The sequence below is a fragment of the Vicia villosa genome, unplaced genomic scaffold (genome assembly GCF_029867415.1).
Source record: "Vicia villosa cultivar HV-30 ecotype Madison, WI unplaced genomic scaffold, Vvil1.0 ctg.000217F_1_1_3, whole genome shotgun sequence".
Classification (NCBI taxonomy): domain Eukaryota; kingdom Viridiplantae; phylum Streptophyta; class Magnoliopsida; order Fabales; family Fabaceae; genus Vicia; species Vicia villosa.
Window position 1 is genome coordinate 649,101 of NW_026705081.1, and position 24,529 is coordinate 673,629.

Consider the following 24,529-nt stretch of genomic DNA (forward strand, 5'->3'; position numbering starts at 1 on the left):
TTTTTATCATTAACGTAAAGTGAAAGAATAATAAATATAAAGTATTATTTTTTTAAAGTAAAATATGGGATTAAAACAAAAAGAGAATACAAAAGAGAGAGGTGGGACCGGACCAAACTCTCTCAAGGATTAGAAAATCTAAAACTAGAAAAACCTAGCTATTTATGAATTACAAGAGGAGTGATTAAAGAAGGGGTCATGTTCCAAACAAATGGGAGGGGAGTATCCAAGCCTTAAGGGATACAAGTCCAAAGAGGCAAACAAATCAACACTTTGATTTACTTCGCAAAAGATATGAGATTTATACAAAGACATCGATTTAAGGAGCACCTTGCAATTCAACCAACGATTTCATAGTCTCCCAGAAACCAAAAAGAAGTCATTAAAGAGATCAAAAAGTACATTTAGATCTTCTGAAATAAAAACCAAACAATGGTTATTAAAGCCTTGATATTCATTTAAAGCCAAAAGCATTAAGTTGAGATAATATTAATATTACTTAAATAAGAAATATATTAACACCAATAACTTTTTTATTTGGTACTAAAATTGGTTTTACTATATCTCTAAAAATCCCTTAGTCGGTTAGTATATTTTAATATTCTTTAAATTCTATGCGCTAAAAAAGGTTTGTAATATTTTCTTTTTACTTTTCTTAAATTATAAAATATAAAATAATCTACATACTATACAAGCTTAATAGAATTACTACTATTATATGGTCATTTAGATTTCCATTTTCCACATATAATGTAATGTAAATAGAAAGTAGAAACAACATAAAATTGAGTATAAATCTTTCAAATTTAGAATATAACTTCAAAATCAATAATATATCAGTTACTTTCCAAATAACATGACAATCAATTTATGTTATTGAATCACACACATACACTGCATTCATATGATGTGGACCTCATTTTGTCGTTCAAACTTGTCCTTACAGTCAAAGCCGCAGCAGTTTCTTCAAACTCTTCATACTACACACCCACCGCTTCATTTCTCTCCCAATCCTTCTCTGAAAATTGTTCTCAATCACTAATGAACACTTAACTAATAAACACAAATGTTGAATTGAATGAACACCACAAACATAGGAAAATGTCGAACCCATTGTTCCTCGTACTCCTGTTTCTGTTTTCTCTCTCACTATTTTCTTCTTCCACTTTCTCTCTCAACCAAGACGGTCTCTTTCTCCTTGAAGCCAAACTCCATCTCTCCGACCCTTCAAATTCCCTCTCCACCTGGAACCACCGCGACCCCACTCCCTGCAACTGGACCGGCATCCTCTGCAACAACCTCACCTCCGCCGTCACCTCCATCAACCTCCCTGACTCCAACCTCTCCGGTCCCTTCCCCACTTCCCTCTGCCGCCTCTCTTCTCTCTCCTACCTCTCCCTCCCCAACAACAATCTCAACTCCACCCTCCCCTCCACCATCTCCGCCTGCACCACCCTCCGCCATCTCAACCTCTCCCTAAACCTCCTCTCCGGCGAACTCCCTTCCATTCTCTCCACCCTCCCCTTCCTTCAAACCCTCGACCTCTCCTTCAACAACTTCTCCGGCAACATCCCTCAAACCTTCGCCAACTTTCAACAACTCCAAACTCTCATCCTCGTCAACAACCTCTTCACCGGAACAATCCCTTCCTCTCTAAGCAACATCTCATCTCTCAAACAACTTCACCTCGCTTACAACACCTTCCTCTCTGAAGCTCCGATCCCAACTGAATTCGGAAGCCTCGTCAACCTTGAAAATCTATGGCTCTCCGGTTGCAACCTTATCGGTCCCATTCCCGTTTCTCTTCGTAAACTCGTTAACCTCAAGAACCTAGACTTGTCGCAGAACATGCTCAACGGAACCATACCGGAAACTGTAATATCCGGTTTAACCAGCATTGTTCAAATCGAGCTTTATCAAAACTCTTTCACCGGCGAGTTGCCGCGTGTCGGTGTATCCAACTTGACTCGGTTGGAACGTTTCGATGCTTCGGAAAATTACCTGACTGGGACGATTCCCGATGAGTTGTGTCGTTTGAAGAATCTCGGGTCTCTTAATCTGTACAATAATCAACTCGAGGGCTCTCTGCCGGAGAGTTTAGCTTCGTCGGAGAGTCTATACATGCTTCTTTTGTTCAACAACTCACTCTCCGGGAATTTACCAACTGGTTTGGGGAGCAAGTCAAGGTTACAGATGCTTGATGTTTCGTTTAATCAATTTTCCGGCAAGATTCCGGCGAGTTTGTGCTCTCAGGGAACGTTGCAGGAGTTGTTGATGATTTACAATTCGTTTTCCGGGGAAATTCCGGAGAGTCTAGGAAACTGTTTGAGCTTAACAAGGGTTAGGCTTGGGAACAATAATCTCTCTGGTGTTGTTCCTTCAGGTTTTTGGGGTTTGCCCCATGTGTATCTACTTGAACTTGTTGAGAATTCCCTTTCGGGGTCAATTTCTGATGCAATTTCAAGAGCAAGTAATCTTTCAACTTTGTTAATTTCAGGAAATAGGTTTAACGGGTCGATTCCTGAGTCAATCGGGTCGTTGAATAATCTCGGAGTGTTTGTGGCTAGCGGTAATAGTCTTACCGGTCAGATTCCGAGCAGTATGGTTAAGTTAAGCCAATTGGGCAGGCTTGTTCTTAGGGACAATCAGTTTTCTGGAGAGATTCCTCATGGAGTTGGTGATTGGAAGCAGCTCAACGAGCTTGATTTAGCGAATAATAGGTTTGTTGGTGATATTCCAAGTGAACTAGGAACCTTGCCGGGGCTTAATTTTCTTGATCTTTCTGGTAATCTTCTTTCTGGTGAAATTCCAATGGAGCTGCAAAATTTGAAGCTTAATTTTCTTAATCTGTCAAATAACCAGTTATCAGGGGAAATTCCACCTCTTTATGCTAATGAGTATTTTAAGGACAGTTTTGTAGGAAATGCTGGTCTATGCGGCGATATCTCTGGATTGTGTCCGATTTCGGGCGAGAAGAGTAAGAATAAGAACGTTGCGTGGGTTTTCAGGTTCATATTTGTACTTGCTGGTGTTATGTTAGTTGTCGGGGTGGCTTGGTTTTACTTCAAATTCCGGAATTTCAAGAAGACGAAGAAAGGATTTCATTTGTCGAAATGGAGGTCGTTTCATAAAATAGCGTTTAGTAAGTTTGAGATTGTTAAACTGATGAGTGAAGATAACGTGATAGGGAGTGGATCTTCCGGGAAGGTTTACAAAGTGGTGCTGAGTAATGGAGAGACAGTCGCGGTGAAGAAATTATGGGGAGCAAAGAAGACGGGAAATGGACATGTTGATGATCATGAAAAGGATGGATTTGAAATCGAAGTTGAAACATTGGGAAAGATTAGGCACAAGAATATCGTAAGGTTATGGTGTTGTTATAACAATGGTGATAGTAAGCTTCTGGTTTATGAGTACATGCCAAATGGAAGCATTGCTGATTTTTTGCATAGTAGCAAGAAAAACTTGTTGGATTGGCCAACTAGACTTAAAATCGCTATTGATGCGGCCGAAGGACTCTCTTATTTGCATCATGATTGTGTTGTTCCTATTGTTCATAGAGATGTAAAATCTAGTAACATTTTGCTAGATGAAGAATTTGGTGCAAAAATTGCTGATTTTGGAGTTGCGAAATTTGTTAGAGGTGTCGGCAATGGGACAGAAGAACCAATGTCTATGATTGCAGGATCTTATGGTTACATTGCACCAGGTAGTAATACTAATAATGCATTAATCATTAATGTTCCTGTCTTTAGAATCTTGTTCTCAACATGCGTCAATTCTATGCAAATTAATCGTGTTATAAACTAATCGCGCTTTCATTTTTATGATGCAGAATATGCGTATACGCTTAGGGTGAATGAAAAGAGTGACATTTATAGTTTTGGTGTAGTGATTTTGGAGTTGGTAACTGGAAAACAAGCTATTGATCAGGAGTATGGAGAAAAAGATTTGGTTAAATGGGTTTCTTCGAAATTGAACGAGGAAGAGCTTGATCAAGTGATTGATCGAACTCTTGATTATTCGAAATACAAGGAAGAAATAAACAAAGTACTCAAGTTGGGAATTGTTTGCACAAGCTCTCTTCCTATAAACCGTCCTTCAATGAGAAGTGTGGTGAAAATGCTGCAGGAAGTAACAGTAGGTTCGAAATCCAGAAGTGGAAGATTCTCTCCTTACTATCAAGAAGTAGTCTCTGACAATGATCATTCGGAATCATAAAACTAGATCTACTTGTCATCATTAAACTATATAGTAATATTTACAGGGAGTTCTTAAACTATATAATATCAGGAAAATTTGTTAATAGATATCCTCAAATGTTTCATGCAGCATGCTTAGCCCATATCTACTTGTCTGCTTATGCTTTGCTTAGACAATGAGATACTTTTTGGAAAGCTTGTTGTCATCATTATTGAGATTTTATACGTAAAATTTGGCAACTTTTTCAAGTTGAAATACTTTTGATGGACTTGTTATCATTATTATTTGGTTTTATTCGGGTTTTGTGTGAAGAAAGTTACAAAAATAAAACCAAACTTAAACCGATTATTTTTTATCGATTTAGATTTATTTTTCTTCAAAAATCTGAAATAAGTCAAACCGATACAACCTTCACACTTAAGATAATTGAAGTTTTAGTCAAAATGGATAAGATAATAAGAATAAGTGTTTTATGAAATTTTTGTTGAGAGTTAGTTAATTTAAGTTAGCCTTCCCTAATTAACTTTCTGCATAAGCAGTTGAGTTTTTTTCTTTTCTTTTCAAATTTTGCTATGTATTAGTTGTTGATAGTAAAAAGGACAAAACATAAGTAGCACTGCAAGTACAGTTAAGTAAAAAGGATAAGAAATGCAAAGTGGTATGGAAATAGAGGAATATGAAGCTAACACAACTTAAATATAAGAAACGCTTAGTAATATTAAAATCCTTAAAATCAAATGAATGGAAAAAATCATGGTGGCTTAAGGGAATCTATATCTATATAGGTGAAAACAACAATTAGAAAAAGGGAAGAAATTAAATAATAACAAAAGTAGTATCTAATGTTACAACATCTAATGATTTTCGATTAATTATGTTTAAATTTTATAAAGAAATAGCAAAAAATTGAAGAAATAAAACAAAATGATGAAAAGATGAAGAAAATTCTGGAGTATGTCTACTAATTTGATCGTATATGAAGTTTCGTAATTCGAATTGAGACGGGACTTTTTGAAAATGAAAGCTAACAAAAAGATCTAGCTGCTGGAAAATCGCTGTTATGATGGTTGTATCGCTGTCGCAATGACTTTCTTTTTCTGTCACACGTTTTTGTGTGTGTTATTTATAGGAGAAAGAGAGGAGAAGAAAGGGATGGACATTCTCGAGACTTAGATTTCAACGACAAAGCAAGTTTGGGAGTCTAGAACAAAGTATTTCATCATCGAAAGCCAAATTCTAACCAGAAATTTATGTATTGTTTCTTTATCATTTCAATTATAATTCCTCTAAGTATGAATAACTATGTTTTATTGATTATGGCTTGTAAGATGAACTTGTATGAATATTTTTTTTTTTGAATAATCACTTGTATGAATCTGTTGGGACATATGTTTAGGTCTTTGTACTATTTACATATTTGATTTATTCAGTATCATTATTTAGTTTAATTTTGTGTTCATTGTTTTAAATGTGTTTACGAATACATATATCGATCTAGACTCGTAGTGATTATACTGACCATAACTTTATGAATCCGAACTAAATTAATTTGCAAAACTTAGTAATTGATTAGGGATTGGGAATTATAAGTTGTAACTTAGGAGTTAACGTAGAAAACATTGTTTGTTTTAACTAGCCAGTTAAACTAATGGATTAGGGAGTGTAATGAAAAATAATGAATTATACACCAATAAATTGGGTATAACGGCTAAGTTAAATCGTCGTAACCAGTGATAAATCATCTTAGGGAAAAATAGATGCCAACATCAATAGTGATATATAGGGGATTTGAAACAATATCTAATTATCATTAATCTGATAAAAAATTTCACCAATTTTATTTACGCTTTATTTTACCCAATTAAATCTGAAAACCTCCAATTTTAATTTCAATAGCACGTGAATCGCTTTGTTAAAATAACACAATGCATCTGGAGAAAAACTTATAAATTTTATTACTTTGATACAATTAGTACACTTGAAAATTTGTTTATCATCGACCCCCGAGGCAGCGATTGTAACCTTGGTATCTGGTATAGGAGTAGTGGTCGAAGGAGGGGCATCACAACCTGGCCAGAAGGAGCAGTGGTTTATAGAACAATTGCAATTTATCCATGTTATCTTCAAGATGCAATCTCATATGTAAAAAAAACGTAGTACTCTATCCTCACCAAATATTTATTTCCTTTCTGCATGATCGACTGCACTCACGAACACATAACCATCAATTCGCTTTCCCTCTGCTCAGAGGAAGGAAATTCATCGAGGCCAAACTCTTCTTCATAACCAAGTACTTGAAACCAAGAACGTAGGTCCTCCTTCATCGTTACACCGTCGAAAGAAAAAGATCTGACTTGACGCGGTAGAAATTGACATTATGATGAAAGTGAGGCCAAAACTAATACTTCAGGAATCTACTTTTATAGAAACAAAAATATTCAATCAGGGAGTTTCTAAAGTCGCAATGGGCCTCTGAAGTGAGGGTTTCACTAGCACGAAGGGCCTCAAAAATTTCCCCTATCATGGGTGAAAGGGTTGGACCAAAGATCATCCTGGTGGAAAGTAATAAGTCTTTGGTGCACACCGTATCAGCCCAAAGAAAGACTTTCAAGACTTATGCTCGGCAGAAAACATGAACACCCTCATATAAGCCTAGGCTGTCATATGAAGTTGGGAAGGGGAAACCTTCAAGTACTTTAGGACGGCCACCTAAAAAGTCAATGAAAGGCAACCACAATCAAATCCTAGTGAACAAACACTAATAAAGTGCCACCAAAAATTCGTCAAAGGAACTACATATCTTTTTGAAGGTTAAGGAAACACAAGAAAGAGGGGTTTGATTTGGGTTTCAAGAATGATTTTTTTTACCAACCAATACAAACAAACAAAGAACTTAGAAAAAAATGGACACAATATTTTTATCCTAGTTCGCTATTAACGAAGCTACCTCCAGTCCACCCGCCAAGGTGATTTCTCCTTCTCACGAGGACTTAATCTACTATAAATAAAATGATTACAACCACAAAGACCTATTGTCAATGTGCTCTTGAGAATTTTGACTATACCCTAGTCCCTCAAGGAACAAAATCAACGCAATAGTTGAGATACAAAAGGCGTGTTTACAAAGTTGCTTCTATGAAAGCATATTACACAAATGAAATACAATGATTAACATAAAAGTGTTTGATAGCAAGTATATGAATAAAAGTTCATTGCTTTACAACTTTTCTCACAAAGATGAAATATTTAAGATCAAGATGTTGTGCAAACTTTCGCGTGAGAGTTGTATCAAAAGTTCTTGTAAAAATTTCTTCTTTTTCATTCTTCAAGTATTCTTTATATAGGCAAAGAAATATTTATTGAAGGGTGAAGATGGAATTCTACATTTTTTGCCGTATCCTTGCATAACGGTCAACAGAGAGTGGTAGACAAAATGATACCATAGTATTGTCCTTGCGCCACAGAATCAGTATAGTGGAAGGAATATTTGATCTTGTACCATGTACTATTCACTCACGTAAAACCTTTTTGATCTTATCTTCTAATCTTCAGAGTCTCCTGGATGCATGTTGATGAAGCATGCTTAGAAGGATCCAAAGCTGAAAGAGACTCTTCAGAACCTTGTCTTCAGAGTCTTCAGAACTTGTTCTCCAAAACCTTGTCTTCAGAACCTCAGAACTTGGAAGCACACAATCTTCAGACCTTGAAAAGTTCAGAAGCTTTTCTATTAGAGTCACAAACAAAAGCTTTTAGACAAACTTTCTTCAGAACCGTTGTTTAGTAGCATTCCAAAAATTGACTAATACTTTGTAAAGCGCACTTGTATTTATCTAGAGTCAGAGTATGTTGATTCCAGAAATTGATGATGTCTCGCAGTATTCTATCAGTGTCACAACCTGTTAGAAAAAGCTACACACTAGACAAAAACCATTATGGTACAAAATTGTTCTCTAAGAAACAATGTATTGTTATCATCTAAACTAAAGGCTATATGCAGAATCAAATCTTGTTCTTACAATCTCCTCCTTTTTTATGATGACAAAACCATGTATATTGATGAACAATTTTTACTCTGTTTAATCACATAAAACATATCCGAGTGAACTAGAAAGCACCCCCTAAGTTTCATACTATAAAAATTTGTCTTAACTTGTTCAGAGGCTCCCCGTGAGTTCAAGACTTACAAAATAATTTTGATGCGTAAAAAATTTTAATCAACATGAAAAGAATACTTCCCTGATTAAGATACTTAACAAATTCTCGGAGTCTGATAGGAATTTCCTGGTTCGTTATCTCGGGGCTTGACTATGTTATCTCAGAGCCTGATTGGACATGTCTGGTTCTATATGTCACTTTATCTCAGATTCTGACTTGCTATCAGAACATATGAAGTATCAACGTCAGTTGATGTCAAAGTCTAGTTGGATTTCCTTTTATCAAATCTATGGCTAATGACTCGTGAACTAAAAACAACCTGGTTAAAAATGGAACTCAGAGCACTATGCAAAAAAGAAATCTAGAATTGCAGCGATGATGATGAATTTTGACTTTTTTAATATTCTGTGTAAACAATGTAATATTTTAAAAAAATATTATTCACCTCGGTGTTTTTCTAAAATTATGGGTCTTGCTTATTTTATTTTATTTTTCTATTTAAAAAAGAAAATACGTTTCTCCTCGATTTTTTAAATAAAAACTGAGGGAATGTGTCACACACATACAACAATGAATCCCTACTCTACATTTTCCTTGATAATATTTGCTCAAAATAATAAAATTTTGAAACTTAAAGAAGCTTGGAAAAGTTCTCTATGATGTATTGCAAGTGCAGAAAAAATATTTCCAATATTTAGACCTGATAAATCCTTACTTGGAGCATATAACTCCTTAGAAGTTGATTGCATGCAATCCATAAAGCTTTTAAATAATGAGCACAAAATGTATCCAGCTATATATGGATTACAGCAAAGATGTGTTGTTCTCCAAGACTAACAGCTACTATAATAACATTGCATTTGTTGTAATAATGTAATTTAATATTTTGTGTTAATTATGTAATGTAAAAAAAAACGTATACACCATTTACCTAGGTTTTTGTCAAAAATTGAGGATAAAATTTTGGTGTGATAATTGAGAATATTGATCATCGTCCTTAAACAAATTTGTGTCGTCCATTTCATGAGTATCAACGCTCAAGACATTTCCATTAGTGATCTGCGTGAAGCCTAACAGACATCCATTATAAAAGCATTCTGAATATTAGTAATTGTTAATGAAACATATAACATGAACATTTTGAAGCGCAAAAACCTTGGTAAAATTCTCTAGGATAGATTGTAAGGGCAGAAAATAAATTGTGTTTAAGGTTTGTGTTCTTCAATAATCATTTTTTTACGGTGTTCTTCAATAGTCATATATTCATTCATTTAACTAACCCTTTTCTTGTTTTACATCAGACACCAATAAATGCAAAAGGAATCTGGAATATATTGCATTCAACATTTTATCTTCCCCAATATTTCAATGAAACGAGGATCCAACATCTGATCTTCACCAACAATGATGACGATGAATCAGATTCAAAAATTATTTTATATATATATATAGAAATATTATGTGTAAACAATGTAATATTATGGGTAAATAATTAATTAATTATTATTCTGTAGTTTGTAATGAGTTTAAAAACATATCAATCTCACCCCTCGGTGTTATTGATAAACCGAGAGGTATGATGAGCTAGCTTTGAAAATATTAAAAGTGTAGATGCTGGATTTCGAACCCATGTGCATACACATTTTCCCCTCTGTGTTTTAAAAACCGTTGGATAAAGTTGATACTTTTCACGAGGCCCTTCGTTACCTCGCTTTTGTAGCCGAGATTAAATGTATTTCGCGTCCGAGGTGAAACGTGTTATTTGTAGTAGTGGAAATTGTTATCTTCTAGAAGTTTCAAGAGGTGTTGCATTTCAGTTCTATCCCCCTCAGTACTAATTTAGTTTGATAGTGCCTATTGTACGCTTGTCTAATATTTACGATATTCTTGGGTCTTTTACGCTTCAAGGTTACAAGTATGTTTTTCGGTTGCACCAAATTTAATGTCATGTTAGAAACACATTCTTTCTCTTCCGGCATGAGACGACATGCAATTGAATGATCAACTAACTTTCACACAAATCATGGTTATGTAAACCTCATATCACATTAAAACTCCATTTGTTATTTCCCAACGAATAACCACACAACTTAAAAGAGCACTCACATTTTCTTGAATCGGTTTCATCTCGTTTGAAATTCTGGAGATGTAGTTTATATTTCCCACTTCTTTCACATGTCAATGTTACAAATGCATCTCTTCTATCCGAACCATTATCAGACCTTCCAATTACAACACCAAACCCCAGTTTGGATGTCTCTGTACGAATCCATTGAAGCATGTGATCACGAAATTCAAACTCTTGTTCATTTTTAATTGGTTGCCAACATCTACCTCCTTCACAACTACACGTGAGGCATATAGAAACACATTAGGTTTGGCGAAAAACATTGGGATGCCCCATTTTTAATAAAAACAAAAGCATAAATTACTCAGCAACATCTAAAACAGAAAACAGGTTGCTGGAAAATGAGAACAGACAACTTGCGAAAATACATCTCCGGATAAGTTCATAAAGAATTCGGAGATACATTTCCGAAACGACATAACTTTTTTCGGCTTGAAAGCAGGATTAATGTGATCAACGAGGCTTGAAATGAATGAACTTTACCTTCAATTCCAACTTCTTTTGCTCCTTTTAATTTGATGAAACACAAGAATGAAGTTTTAGAGTCAAAATCTTGATCGAGAATGGAAGGATTTTTGAAAAGGGTTTTTGGAAAAGTTGGATATAGAGTCTGATCATGTTGGTTCCTAGCAATAACACATTTGGGGTCTGATCAGTTGGATATGGGGTTTGATTCGGAGATGCAAAGACGCCCGATTCTCAATTCCTGCTTCAATTGTTCGAAGTTACATCTTCGAATAACTCACTAGAACGCATAAAAAAAATCATTACATACTATGTGACGGAGATGTATCTCCGGGATAAAATTTTCATTAGTTATAGGATGACAGTATCTTTATACTTGCTGTGTAATACAAACAGTGCGTCAAAAAATATATTTTTTAAAAATTGAAGAATATTTTCGATTCTCTATAAAATTCTTTTCCACCTCCTAGGGTATACTAAGAAATGCACAAAACCCTTCTACTGATTGATTACTAGGTCATTTTTTCCGGGGAGTTAAATTTAGTAAGTGACTTTCTGAACATATTAAATGAAGAATGTAGGTTATGTAAATTTAATATTGTCCGTACATACCAAATTTTGTAAGAAGTCAATGTGTGAATTTTTGTCTAACAAGTTTAACTAGCTGTTGTTGATGCTGTTCAATAAAATTATTTAGTTGTGAATGTTAGTGAAAGAGTTGAATATTCTATAACTCATATCATAAATGTTTTTTTGTTTTTTCTACACATTAAGTCAACTAATCAGTTATTGAGTTTTAAACAACAAAAAGTCATCTCCAATTTCTGCTCATCAACATTTTTATTAAAAAAAATAGTTTAATTACTATATTCACACATTTACATATAAATATATGAATAATTCCGAATTTAAAATCTAATTTGTGAGCATTACAACAATTATATTTTTTTGGTTTACAGTATTTTTGGATTGAGGGTGAATAAAATTGATTTTGACAGAATTGAAATTTGGTAAAATTAATTTTAACAAAATTTAATTTAACATAATTGATTTCAAATAAAATCAATTCTGAATACAGATTCAATTCAACTTTAGAACCAAAGACATCAAAATCACTTCAAATTATTTTACATTTCTAAAATTATTTTTATTTCTAAACATCAAATTTATAATTTAATAGCTATAATTTTACCACTTAAAAATGAATAAATAAGATATCATAGGTTTGAATTCGTGTATCTGCTGTCAAATGTTTTTAGACATTTATCAACTTAATTATTTAACTAGACTAAGACAACTACATTTACTTTCACTTATAGTACTTACACAAATGTAGTAACGGGTCAATGCAAATAACCGTCAGCTCATAAGTAAATGTGGGGACAGAACAGTACTTTCACATTAATTTAGGCTAAATTCATAATGGTGCAAAGTCTCATCTTAGCCGTGTTGTCTATAATATTGAACTTGAATCTGAACACAAAAATAATTGACTTGTAAACTGTTTTCCAATATGTTATTTTTTCTATCCTTCACATAACACAAATATAACATAGCATAGCGGTGTAGAGACATCGGACCATAAGAGACGCAGATTCGAGTATGAGACATTCTATTTATCCATCTTTAAAAGATTATATTATAACAAATAGACTACTTATTCATCTTTAAACTACTCGATCAAAATGAAACTACGATCATATGGTTCAAATAACTAAACCACAGATAACCTTAGTTTACAGTTCAACCGATTTGAACTGTTTTGATTTTGAAAATATACATCCATTATAGTCTAATACATATTATCACAGATAGTGGTGTTAGCTTGCTTCTGCCAAATAGAAGCATATAGTATGCTGCAATGCAACTATCAGTGATGTTACATTCTATGAGAGAGAGGTTTCTTGCTATGCATGAAAAGTCCACGTGAAGGAATGAAATTGTTATGGTTGGTTGAAAATCTTTTCTTCAATTTAAATTTCTCCTTATAGTTTTCTGGTATCAATATTTTTTTTAACTTTATCTTCACTCCAGCTTGACATTAGACCTAAGTTCTACATTATAGGTTGCTCAAATCCCACTCAACTATTCTACACATCCATGTTCTTAATTATTTCTTTTCAACTTAAAACTTGTTTTATTCTAATTTTTAATCTTAATTAAAGCTACCCTTTACTCACACTGAGAAAGGACAAAAAAATCTACATTTATTCCTCAACAAGTTTTCATACAAATATACAAAGCAACTACATTACTTGAGATCCAAGCAATCTTTTTATATTTTTTATTCTTCTCTCTCTATCTCTCACAGTGCAACTAACTCTATGTCTCTAATTTTTAATATCAGTCTCTATATTTAGAATGTTTAGGTGTCACACTCTCTCATTCACTCCATTAGGAAAGACTAACTACAATATTTTAACTTATAATTTCGATATTAATTACTAAAAAAAGTAACATAGAATTTAATTCCTTCCCACCTCTCAACAAGAAATGGCATGAGGGGAACAACCCTTTAGAAGAGACAAGTTTTTTCTTCTTTTCTTCATCTTATTATTATTTATTGCTACTTTAAATATCCATCTCTTAACTCAACCTAACTCTCTCTCTCTAAATCTCTCTCTGTGCCTCTCTCTTGGTCTATCTTTTTGAGTTTCTGTTTCATTTCTGTTATACACAGAAATGGAATAAGAGAGGTAGAGAAGAGAATAACAAAGGAAATGACTCAGTGTAGTTATCCTGAAGAGAATAATCACAGTGTTCTTATGGAGAGACGCAAAGATAGCATAATCAGAACTTGTCCGACTTGTGGTCATCATATCAAATGCCAAGATCAGGTAATTCTTCGTATTTATAATAGCTCGTTCGTTTATGAATGAACGAACATTAGCGTATACTGTTTTTTCTTTGGTGAGGTTAAACTATTTATGATATTATTAGCTTAACGATTCATGAAAAATAATATGAATATTATAGGGTGCTGGAATTCATGAGTTACCTGGATTACCTGCTGGAGTGAAGTTTGATCCAACTGATCAAGAGATTCTCGAACATTTGGAAGCGAAAGTGAGGTCCGATATTCAAATGCTTCACCCTTTGATCGATGAATTCATCCCTACTCTTGAAGGAGAGAACGGAATCTGCTGCACTCATCCGGAGAAATTGCCAGGTCTATTCTTCGTAATCAATTTTCCATTCCTTAGTATTCTACTTTTTTTTACGAATTAAAACGACAAGGACTGAACTTCAGCAGACTTGATAACAAGGTCACTTTGCTGCTTACAATAACCCGCCGTGTATTTAATTTTATTGTAGGTGTAAGCAAAGATGGCTTGATCAGACATTTCTTTCACAGGCCATCAAAAGCATACACAACAGGAACAAGAAAAAGAAGAAAAGTACACACAGATTCAGATGGAAGTGAAACAAGGTGGCACAAGACCGGTAAGACAAGACCGGTTTACGTGATCGGCAAATTAAAAGGATATAAGAAAATCCTTGTTCTTTACACTAACTACAGAAAGCAAAGAAAGCCAGAGAAAACAAATTGGGTTATGCATCAATACCATCTCGGAAACAATGAAGAAGAGAAAGAAGGAGAATTGGTAGTTTCCAAAGTTTTCTACCAAACACAACCAAGACAATGTGGTTCATTGATGAAAGACTCGTCCTCGTTTTCCGATCAAAAACTAATCGGCGATCAAGTTGTTAACGAGGTGGTTAATCATAAAAACAGTGGATTTGTTGAATATTATAACACTTCTTTCATATCTTTTGATCAAGGGGAACAACATAGATCAAGCAATGCTCAAGTGATTTCTCATTTTCCTGTCCATGATGGTACTTCTTTCATTCCTTGATGAAGGTGCATGGATCCTTAATTACAATTTGAAGAAATAAGTTAATAACAAAACAGTAGTTAAAAGGGTAAAGAGGGAAAAGTAAATGCTTCTTCTGAAAATTAGAGGTGAGGGAAAGGATATATAAGTAAAGAAAAATATATATATTTGATTGTAACTTTGTTTACTTTTTTGTTTTACAATTTTTGAAGGGTAGCTGATACTCTCATGCTATGTACTATGACACTAAAACATACCAAATCAAAGGCTTGATGCCTTTATACTTGGGTAAATATTAACTATCAAATTGTACACAAACATGACTTTTACCTTAAGCAAGTCTTGAAATACAATTATGTCTGTTTTTTACTATAAATATGTTTTGATTATAAATGTGTTTATATTAGATAGTAGTATTACTGAATATTGATTATACTTTAAACTTTCAAAATAGAAATTAACCTCTTCATATGCCTTTTATAAGACTTCCATATAATCATTTTTTTCTTGATCATCCTCCATGACCTTCAGCTGTGTTTCTATTTTAGGTAGTTTATACTGAAAGAGTCGAATACTGTGTCAATACATCGGTGTAAATTACGTGAATTACAATCAAGTCAATAAGAACTTTAACAACCATAAGATGGTATCCTAAATCTTCAACAGCCATAAAAATTAAGATCAGTTCAACTATAATTGTTTTGCTTATTAGGCCTAACAATTTTCGACATGAAAATTTGTATCATAACCATTTCTTCAACAACCATAACAAGGAATCCTAAATCCCAAAACCAAGTCAGCAGCGAGCATGCGGAAACATTTGTCTGTCGAGTTTTTATGGATGTGCTGGGAATCATCTGATGATCAGCAAACATGAACACGGGCACTGGCACGCCTGTTAGCAACAATCTTTCTCCACAAAAAGTTTCTCAAGGACCTAGAAAGATTAAAGAACAAAAAGAGTTTGAATTAGAACACTCTGAAATAGGTTGGTAAACTTTCACCTGGTTATAGAATAGTTCTCAAAAGGAATTTTTATTCTGAATTAAGAGTAAGGTGAAAAAAATCAGGAAATATATAGATACATAATTTGTATTCATGGAGCTGCACATCATACCTATACTACACTGCAGTGTTGCACATCGGGAAAATAGCAATTTGTTCAAAATCCATTATGCTACAGATGTTGTAATGCGCCACTAATGTTGCCTATGGCAGAGGGCGGTCCATGGCGGAGAGCCTAAATCCCACCATACCAGCCGCTTTGCGGCACTGTTATAGCGAATTATGGAGGAAAACCCCGCAATATCAGATGATAGTTACCATCACGGCGAGTCCAAAACTGCCATGTATATCTGCCATTGAGGCCATGGTGCAGCTATTTGAAATCACCGGCCACTTTAGCCCTATTTGACAGCACTTTATACTAAATTAATTAGACTATTGCAGAACAGTAAGAATTGCTTCAAATTCGGCTACTTTTCAGCTCTATAGCTGCTGCTACTAGACATCATTGATTCACTGCTAAACTGCTGGGCAAGTCTCTTTACCTCTACTTATTAGAATGAAAACAAAGACGAACCTAAACATCATTACAAGATCCATATGAAAAAAAAAATTGCAACGCAGGCAGTCATGAACAAACATTCAAAACAGAGAGTCTCGGTACAGGTCTGAGTTCAATATTAGTAAAATGATTTTTCCTTTTGTCTCATCTATTTTGGTACTTATATAACTTATCAAAAAGCTAAACCGCAATTCACATCTCTGCTAACTACACGATTTGTCAAAAGATCAATCAAGCCAAGACATGCAATGTGTGTCCCAAAATTTTACCCATGTTTCTTTGTTCCAAAAGTTATGATCTTGTATATAAGCTAACAAGTTTACTCTAATAATATAATAAACTAACGAGGAGTTTAGCCAAAATTGTGTATAGCAGAAGCTAAAACAACACAACTATCTTCTTTTTTTAACTGAATTCATATCTTTACTCCAAAATAGAAGATGCTATAAATCACTTGATTAATCAAATCAGTTCAACAAGTCTTGTTAACTAACGGCAATAGCTTAGCCAAATATGAACAAATAACAATGGTTCTGCAATACACTACTATTTAGTATAAAATGGTGTCAAATAGCAGCTACAACAACATCCAGCTAGATGGATCAACTTTCGCCATAATGTTTTATCCAAGACTATGCTTCTATCCAAATCGTTAATCTCGATATTTTTCTTAATAACTTTTCTAATAGTTTTTCTAGGTCTTCCTCTACCTCTAGCTGTTTGACTTCTCTCTATTTGATCTACTCTCCTTACTACAAATCTACAAATCTTCTCTCTACATGCTCAAACCACCTAAATTTATTTTCCACCGTCTTTTCTACTATAGATTACCCCAACACTCTCTCTAATATTGTCATTTCTAATCGTATCATGTCTAGTCTTACCACACATCCAACGCAACATCCACATATCTACTACACTTACCTGCACCGCCCAACATTCTCTCTCATTCTACATTGCAGGTCTTAACGCAGTCAGATAAAATTTTCCTTTCATCTTGAGTGGTACTGGTACCACATAAAACCCCTAAAGCCCTGGAACATGTTTTGCATACAAAATAGTAACATGATTATTAAAAACATAATTTCCGTAATGCAACATGAATTGCAAAAAGTGAATAACAGAACTTAAAACCTTACCATCATCACTGCTTTTTCTTTTTCCTCAACAGATAAACATCAGCTTCCTCATAAGCATACTCAGGATGAAGATGCTCATGAGGAACTTTCTCAACATCAAAAACTCCCCCACACATTTCCCAAAAAAGCACATGAGCCTCCGGCGACCTAATCTGATAACCAAGCAAAACAACACCATCTTCAGCCAGCAACGCTTCCATGGCAGAAACAAACTCCGGAACCGATTCCTCAATATACACAACATCCGCCGCAATAACAAAATCAAACGGAGGATTCAGAGCCTCAATCTGAGACCTATTATTCCAGTAAAGAATCGAGTATTTGAGATTCTTCTTGAGAACAGGTTTGTTCACTTTGAGATTCTTCTTCAGTGCGGGCATCACGGGAGAGATGTCGGTGAGGATTATGTCCGTTAGGCCTAGTAGGTAAAGGCCCATACCGGCGACGCCGCAGCCACAGCCGAGTTCGACGGCGCGTTTGGTTGGGAAGTTTAGGAGGTGGGTGTAGGGGTTGTTGTCGGGTGGGGAGTGGATCCAGCGGTCGACGAATTTGACGAGGACGAGGGAGCAGGGCCAGACGGAGGTTCCGACGTGCATGGAGCCGTTGTTTTGGTGGAGAGAGAGGGTGGCGTTGGCGACGGGGAGTTCGATTACCGGCGAGTCAGTGAACTTCATGTTGTATTTTTCAGTGGTTTTTGTTTTCAGAGAGGAATGGGAAAATGCAGGGAAGTTCGATTTTGGGTTGTTGTGGGCTGAACCGGGATCAGGGTTCAGTGATTTTCCACTCTGGAAAGTCACCATGCCATTTAATTAATTTCTACCAAAAGATCAATCTAATGCTTCATATTATTTCACATACCTTTCCTTTTTTTAATTAAATATGTTTTTAATTAAATAAAGGAGAAAACTTATATTGAGTTAAAAAGACAATTTTTCAATGCACCCGATAGATCACTTACGCACCGCGCAAAATTCTATTTTTGTCCTCAGCTTCTGTAGATATTTCCGAAAGCATCCATTTTTTTTTTAAAAAATTAGTTTTTTTCTTCCGAAGATGCATCTAGGGAAGCGTTAAAATATAGTGAAATTTGAGATTTTCCCAATTAATTGAAAAATCCGAATGGGCCATAGATACATCTATCGATCACTCTCTTTTCAAACTATTCCATAGATGTAGCTTAATTGGAATTTTCTCAATTAATTTGTAACTTAATTTGGGATATTCTCAATTAATTGGGAAAATCCTAAGTTTCACTACAGAAACGTTAAAACATAGTAAAACTTATATTTTCCCAATTAATAACAAATTAATTAGGAAATTTTCAAATTAATTTCTCAACTAATTAGAAAAATCCTAAATTAATTAAGTTTATGAAATCTTCTTTAGCTACGTCTAAGGAGGTTTTGAAAAGATAGTGCTCCATTTTAAAGCTTCCATAGATGCATGTACAAAAAAAAAATTAAATTTTTTGAAAAAATGAGGTGCTTCCGAAAGTACATTTACGAAAGTTGGAAGACAATTTTTACCAATTCAGTGGTGCGTAAGAGGTCTATGAGGTATAGTGAGAAATCATCTAAAAATAATATTATCGAAAATATCTTATTGCAATACAATAATTCTATGTTTGTTTCGGTTTTTTAAAAATTATTTCGGTATATTTTTTATTCTTGTTACACATAATTTTTTTCATATTACGTTAAAGGGTGAGAATCCAATAATCCATGAAAATAAAGTTTAATTAATTTAACTTCTCACCGTTACTTACATTTCTTTTACTTTTTAATTTTTATAATTTTTAAATTAAATTAAATTTATAAATATTTTCAAAAACTTCAATATTTCACCAATCACTTACATATGAATATTATTCATAACAAAATAATAACCTTGAGAATATGTTTCTATGGAGTAATATTTTATAACTTCAAAGAAAAAATACACATTCTTAAATACAATTTCTTAAGGATGATTTTTACTATTTTGTAATAAAAATATGACAAGCATATAATTTTCTCTTATACGTATGCAATTTATTTCTATTTTCACTCCTTATATGATATTTAAGTATATTTGTCATATTTTTATTGGAATAAAGTAAAAGCCACACCTAAGGAATTTGTTCCTGAAGAACAATATTGATTACCTCCCTGGTGCTGACTGGGAGAGGTCGCAATGTGTAAGTGTTTTTCTGTTCAATTGTTGATCCCTTTCCTTTGATCTGAAGTGCCCTTTTATAGCCTCTTCAAGGATCAAAGAACATTATGAAGATCATCAAATGTCTTGATGGCTCATAAAAGGTAGCATCCCTTGTCTAGGAATGAGTATTAATGCCATTGAAGACCATCAAACGCCTTGATGGATCATCAAAGGCATGTTCCCTTGTCAAGGAATGAATATCAATGCCATCGAAGACCTTGTCATTTTCCTTGCTGACTTCCCGACCTTTAAGTATCTGGTTCCCATTCAGTGTGAGACCTCAGACGAGTCGAGGTATGCTTTTTAGGCAAACCTCGAATTATTATCTGGAAAGCGATGTTCGAAGGATCCCAGTTTTTCCTAGCTCACAGTAGGCGGGTCCGATCTCAATTTTTAAATTCGAGATGTACATAGTTTCCCAAGTGTGAAGCCCCTTAGGGGAGATGTGCTTAAGTGCTTGTTACTTTTCTTCTCAAAAGGTTGACATGGTTCTGATTCTGAGCCAGAGGAGGTCCCATCCCAATTTCTAAAATTTGGGATGTACATAGCCCCCCCAAGCGTGAGGCCCTTTAGAGGCGATGCGCTTAAACCTACAATTTTTGCGAAATTTTTAGAATAACCTTTGGCAAGTTGAACCAGTCAAACTGATTAGACTCCGATGTTGTCAAATTATTGAAACTAACCAACCAACTGATCTTAAAATACTTATGTTTGTCATCATAAAAAATGGGGAGATTGTTGGAACAAAATTTGTTCATGCTCATACTCCTTATGTTTTAACGATAACAGAAGTACTTAAAGAGAAAAATGGTGTACTAATGTTTGATGAAGTGTGCAAGTTCATTAAAACTAGTTATTAAATTGGTTATGACTCAGTTAATTAGCTTATAAAGAAGAGTCAATTCTGATTTTATTGAAGCAGAATCTGATTTTCAAATAAAATCTTAGCGCGAAATCTGACTCAGCATCTGATATTTAAATTGCAGCTTCAAGCGCCTTGCCGGAAACACAAGTAAAAACGTTCGCTAACCATACTATGTGCCAAAGCAGTGTCATCTTATCAGACTGCTTGGATTATGAAAAAAGTAAACTAGTGATTTATCACAAGGCTCAACGGTGTGGTGTGATTTCCTCAGTCTACCACTCCATGCCTATGGACGCCTTACTTAAGAAAGACACAAAGGATAAAGAGATTATTCAGAAGATGAGATCCTCATCGTATCAACTTCAACGCCTCTATCTTGGAAACCGCTTCTTCAGAAAAGACACTTGTGCAAGCAACTTCCAACGTCTTTTTTGGGTCCCTCTATATAAGGAGTTGAAGATTCAAATAGATGCACAATAACAAGAACAACAAGAAAAGCAACATACAACACGTATGTACCAGAACCTTCAAGTTCTCTGAGCTATTGTATATAATGGTTGTATTGCACATAAACTTGAGAGTTTCTTACACTTGTATATCTTATACATCTCAAGAAAGGTCTTTGTGTGTGTTGGTATATCAAATACATCTTGTTGTAAATCCCAAAAAGTTTGTTTAGAATTTGTAAAAGTCTTAGGCTTTATTTGAGCAAGAAAGTATCAGGCTGAGTGTTTTTGAGCAAAGAAGTCATGGACTATTAGTTTGGACAAGAAAGTCTCTTTCTAGTGTGATTGAACAAGGAAATCCTGAACAATTGGTTTAGGAAAGGAAGTTTCTTTCAGGTTGTTTGAGCAAAGAAATCTTGGACAATGAGTTTGGCAAGAAGTCTCTTTCTGGTGAGATTGAACATGAAGTTTTGGACGGGTGTGTCTAAGCAAATTGTAATCATGTTTTGGTTATAGTGAAAAAGCTCTTGCGTGGCAATGGGACTGGACTGCTCTCGCTATATAGGAACCCGGATAACTATTGTGTGTGCTTTATTTATTGTTTCTTTATTTTAAATTATTCTGCAGCTGCATACTCAAGCTTAGAATCTGAACTTGGTCAGATTCAGAAGTTGCTATTTAAAAAAGAGAATATTTATCAAACACACAATTCAACTCTCTTTCTTGTGTATTTTTTCACCTTCACAAAGTATTGATAATATGGACGAGTTCTTTCAGAACTTTTCACCCATGAAGGAATAGTTAAGAAAGTACAAAAAAACAGGCTTAATTGATGCTCTTGTGGCCTCTTGGGGCTTCAAGCTTAATGGCGCTGAAAGCTCTGATGGTCAAAGGTGGAAGTCCAAAAATATTGATTATAGAGCTGGACCCTTTGCTCATTAGCCTATTCTTGTCACCTCCAATTTATCCTCTAGAATTTTTTCCCTTCTAGTCTCCACCAATTTATCTTCTAAACTATATTTTTTCATTTGTTTATCTTTTTCATTACACACCTTGTAATTTTGACTGATTAATAAATTGTTTATTTTCATTCTCAATCAATATTAGTAATTTACAATCTTATCTTTCTAGTTTTTGATAAGATAATTTTCAATCTTATCTTAGGATCTTACTAGATATGATTTTGATTCATTTGTATCCTAAGATAAATCTCAAATATTTAATAATTTTGTGGATTAATTTATGAGATTATTGTGCTTATTGATTTTTTGTTCTAAATCAAGTCTTAAACTCATGGGGAGCTTGCAAACCTCACTCGGTATAATTAAGGTAAGAAGATTTTGAATGTCTACAACTCAGGGGGAGATTACAAACCTAATTATGATTTTTAGTTGATTATTTATGAAGTAAAAATTGTTCATCAAAATACTTGTGTTTGTCATAATCAAAAAGGGGAAGATTGTTGGAACAAGTTTGGTTTTACATTTACAATTCTTAAGTTTTGATGATAACAAATTATAGAGAATAATTTTGTACACTAATAGTTTCATTAAGTGTGCAAAATCCTAAGATATTGAAAGCAAACTCTAGACTCTGGACAAACCAGACTCTCGATTCTGGACAAAGCATACTCTGGACTATGGACAAAGAAACTCTAGACTTCAACGTAGTCTAAAACAAAGTTGAAATATGAAGAAGTGTTCATCTGACAGTTAATCATTTGGATAACCAAGATAACACGTCTACAACAAACAGTCCAAATTTACTCTGATAACTAAAGCCTCATTTTTACTAGACTCTGAAGCCTAATCTTCAAGGCTCTGAACTTTGATCAAGCTTTAAATCATCTCAAATACAAATTCAATGATTTAGAGAATAATAATTGAAATAATATTATTGGAGATAGTACATTCAAGCGGAAAAATTAAATGTTCCTTAAAAAGGACAAATATGTCGGAATTCTTAAGAAACATTACTACCAACTGATCTCCATATTTTACGACTCAACCTCATATCATTATTATAGCTGTGAAGTTGAAGAAGTTTCTAATTCTATCCTCCAATATTACTATTCATGATCTATTTAAAGAGGACAATGAAATTTGAAAAATAGTGTGAACAATGAGAGAAACAACAATTACAACACTCGTGACACTTAGAGTTATTTCTTGTATATTTACTTAAGTGTAAATTTTAAAATTCTCTTTTTTTATCTACTTATTCAGAAGCAGTCTTGTAAACACACACTTGTTGTATTTTAACTTCGGTTAAATTCTTTGGAGGACTAAGTTTGGTCTGTAGTCTTGAGAAGTCATTGGAAGTTCGTCTTTGAGTTTGTAATTTGATTAATTAGTGGATTTAGTCCTTGTGAGAAGACAAAATCACTTTGATGAGTGTATTTCTATCACTGTTGTTCTTATTTTTGGTTTGCCAAAAAGTTGTCACATGTGAAATCAATTCAAGCCCCATTTCTTGTGTTTCTTGAACCTTCAGTAGAAAGTAGTGTTTTCAACATCGACCCAAAAATATTTAAGAAGGTTAGTCTCATTAAGAATCGTCCTCTCTAGCTCTTATAGAGATCTATTCTTCCTTTCTACTAACATATTTTGTTGGGGAGTTTATAGAGTGGAAAAGGTATATATGTTAATTGATTCTCCTCGAACATAGGGTTCTAAAATGATGTCAAGTTTGCTATTAGCGTTTTACAGCTCCATGCCAACTTGAAATGCTTCCACCCTGAATGATCTTCAAGACATAGGGAATCTAGACTCAAAACCTCCTCAGAAATAGGAAAGTATGGGAGAGGTGAAGACCTCCATGATGAATTCGACAAAATTTAAGGAAGAAGACAGTGAGTCAATGTCACTATCTCTTGACAAACTATTAGACAAAATGAACTTCTCCCTCCATAAATTTCCTTTTCACTTCTCCTATTCTATGTTTCAAAGCTTTCAAGCATCTATCCACATTCAAAACAGTTTGAGGTTCTATGGATTTTCCAAACACATCTCCCCAATAAAAACCATAACTACGAATAAATAAGAGAAAAAGGTTTGAGATACTACTTGCGATTGCTAATGAATGGTGAACGAAAGAAGATAAGCAAAGATCTACAAAGAAAGTAGGTGAATTCTGTGTAAGAATAAAGACTAGACTAACTTGGAAAAGGAAGAATCGGTGTTTACTTAAAGGCGTGGGTGACAGACATGAATGTGGTTACACTTAAGGATAGTATCCTAGGAATGTAAAGTTAATGATAACCTAACTTCTATGTGATTCTTGGGGCAGTTGGTAATAATTAATGCTAAGTAAAGTAAAATCCACAAGAAAAGTAGGAACATCAAGAGACATGAAGAGAATTCCTATAAGATCGGGCGCGACTTTAGATAAACCTTATGGAAAGACGAACATATATCTTCCAAAGATCGAAAATATGTACAACTCGGCTCCTCACATAAAGCATCTCACCCTTCCCTGTCTCAAGCTTGATGGACTTCGTACAACTATCGATTCCTCACAAAAATCA

The 24,529-nt window shown here is 34.3% G+C and overlaps 3 protein-coding genes across 4 annotated transcripts; 2 read left to right on the plus strand and 1 right to left on the minus strand.

The window, feature by feature from the left end:
• The first annotated feature begins 851 nt into the window (after positions 1-851).
• On the plus strand, positions 852-4,306 carry LOC131625443 (receptor-like protein kinase HSL1). Its single transcript, XM_058896310.1, has 2 exons — positions 852-3,709; positions 3,836-4,306. Exons 1-2 carry the CDS (start codon positions 1,102-1,104, stop codon positions 4,219-4,221), a joined length of 2,994 nt encoding a protein of 997 aa, XP_058752293.1. The 5' UTR covers positions 852-1,101; the 3' UTR covers positions 4,222-4,306.
• Positions 4,307-13,337: 9,031 nt separating this feature from the next.
• LOC131625444 (NAC domain-containing protein 73-like) lies at positions 13,338-14,955 on the plus strand. Its single transcript, XM_058896311.1, has 3 exons — positions 13,338-13,788; positions 13,928-14,120; positions 14,267-14,955. The coding sequence occupies exons 1-3, from the start codon at positions 13,672-13,674 to the stop codon at positions 14,809-14,811; spliced, it is 855 nt and encodes a 284-aa protein (XP_058752294.1). The 5' UTR covers positions 13,338-13,671; the 3' UTR covers positions 14,812-14,955.
• Positions 14,956-15,103: 148 nt separating this feature from the next.
• On the minus strand, positions 15,104-18,279 carry LOC131625446 (uncharacterized). Of its 2 annotated transcripts, XR_009290856.1 has the most exons (3): positions 17,497-18,279; positions 15,908-17,391; positions 15,104-15,727 (listed from the first exon to the last, which is right to left on the minus strand). XR_009290856.1 is itself a non-coding variant. In XM_058896312.1 (2 exons), exon 1 carries the CDS (start codon positions 18,168-18,170, stop codon positions 17,502-17,504), a length of 669 nt encoding a protein of 222 aa, XP_058752295.1. In that variant the 5' UTR covers positions 18,171-18,278; the 3' UTR covers positions 15,104-15,727; positions 17,497-17,501. The 2 variants fall into 2 exon arrangements, 1 of the variants encoding a protein (XP_058752295.1); XM_058896312.1 differs by lacking the exon at positions 15,908-17,391 and having other exon boundaries at positions 17,497-18,278.
• Between the last annotated feature and the right edge of the window lie 6,250 nt (positions 18,280-24,529).

Bases quoted from the DNA above. Each gene is read 5' to 3' on its own strand.
- LOC131625443 (XM_058896310.1), top strand. From the start codon at position 1,102: ATGTCGAACCCATTGTTCCTCGTACTCCTGTTTCTGTTTTCTCTCTCA. The intron at 3,710-3,835 runs GTAGTAATACTA...TTTATGATGCAG, and splicing joins TTATGGTTACATTGCACCAG to AATATGCGTATACGCTTAGG.
- LOC131625444 (XM_058896311.1), top strand. From the start codon at position 13,672: ATGACTCAGTGTAGTTATCCTGAAGAGAATAATCACAGTGTTCTTATG. The intron at 13,789-13,927 runs GTAATTCTTCGT...TGAATATTATAG, and splicing joins ATATCAAATGCCAAGATCAG to GGTGCTGGAATTCATGAGTT. The intron at 14,121-14,266 runs GTCTATTCTTCG...ATTTTATTGTAG, and splicing joins TCATCCGGAGAAATTGCCAG to GTGTAAGCAAAGATGGCTTG.
- LOC131625446 (XM_058896312.1), bottom strand. From the start codon at position 18,170: ATGAAGTTCACTGACTCGCCGGTAATCGAACTCCCCGTCGCCAACGCC.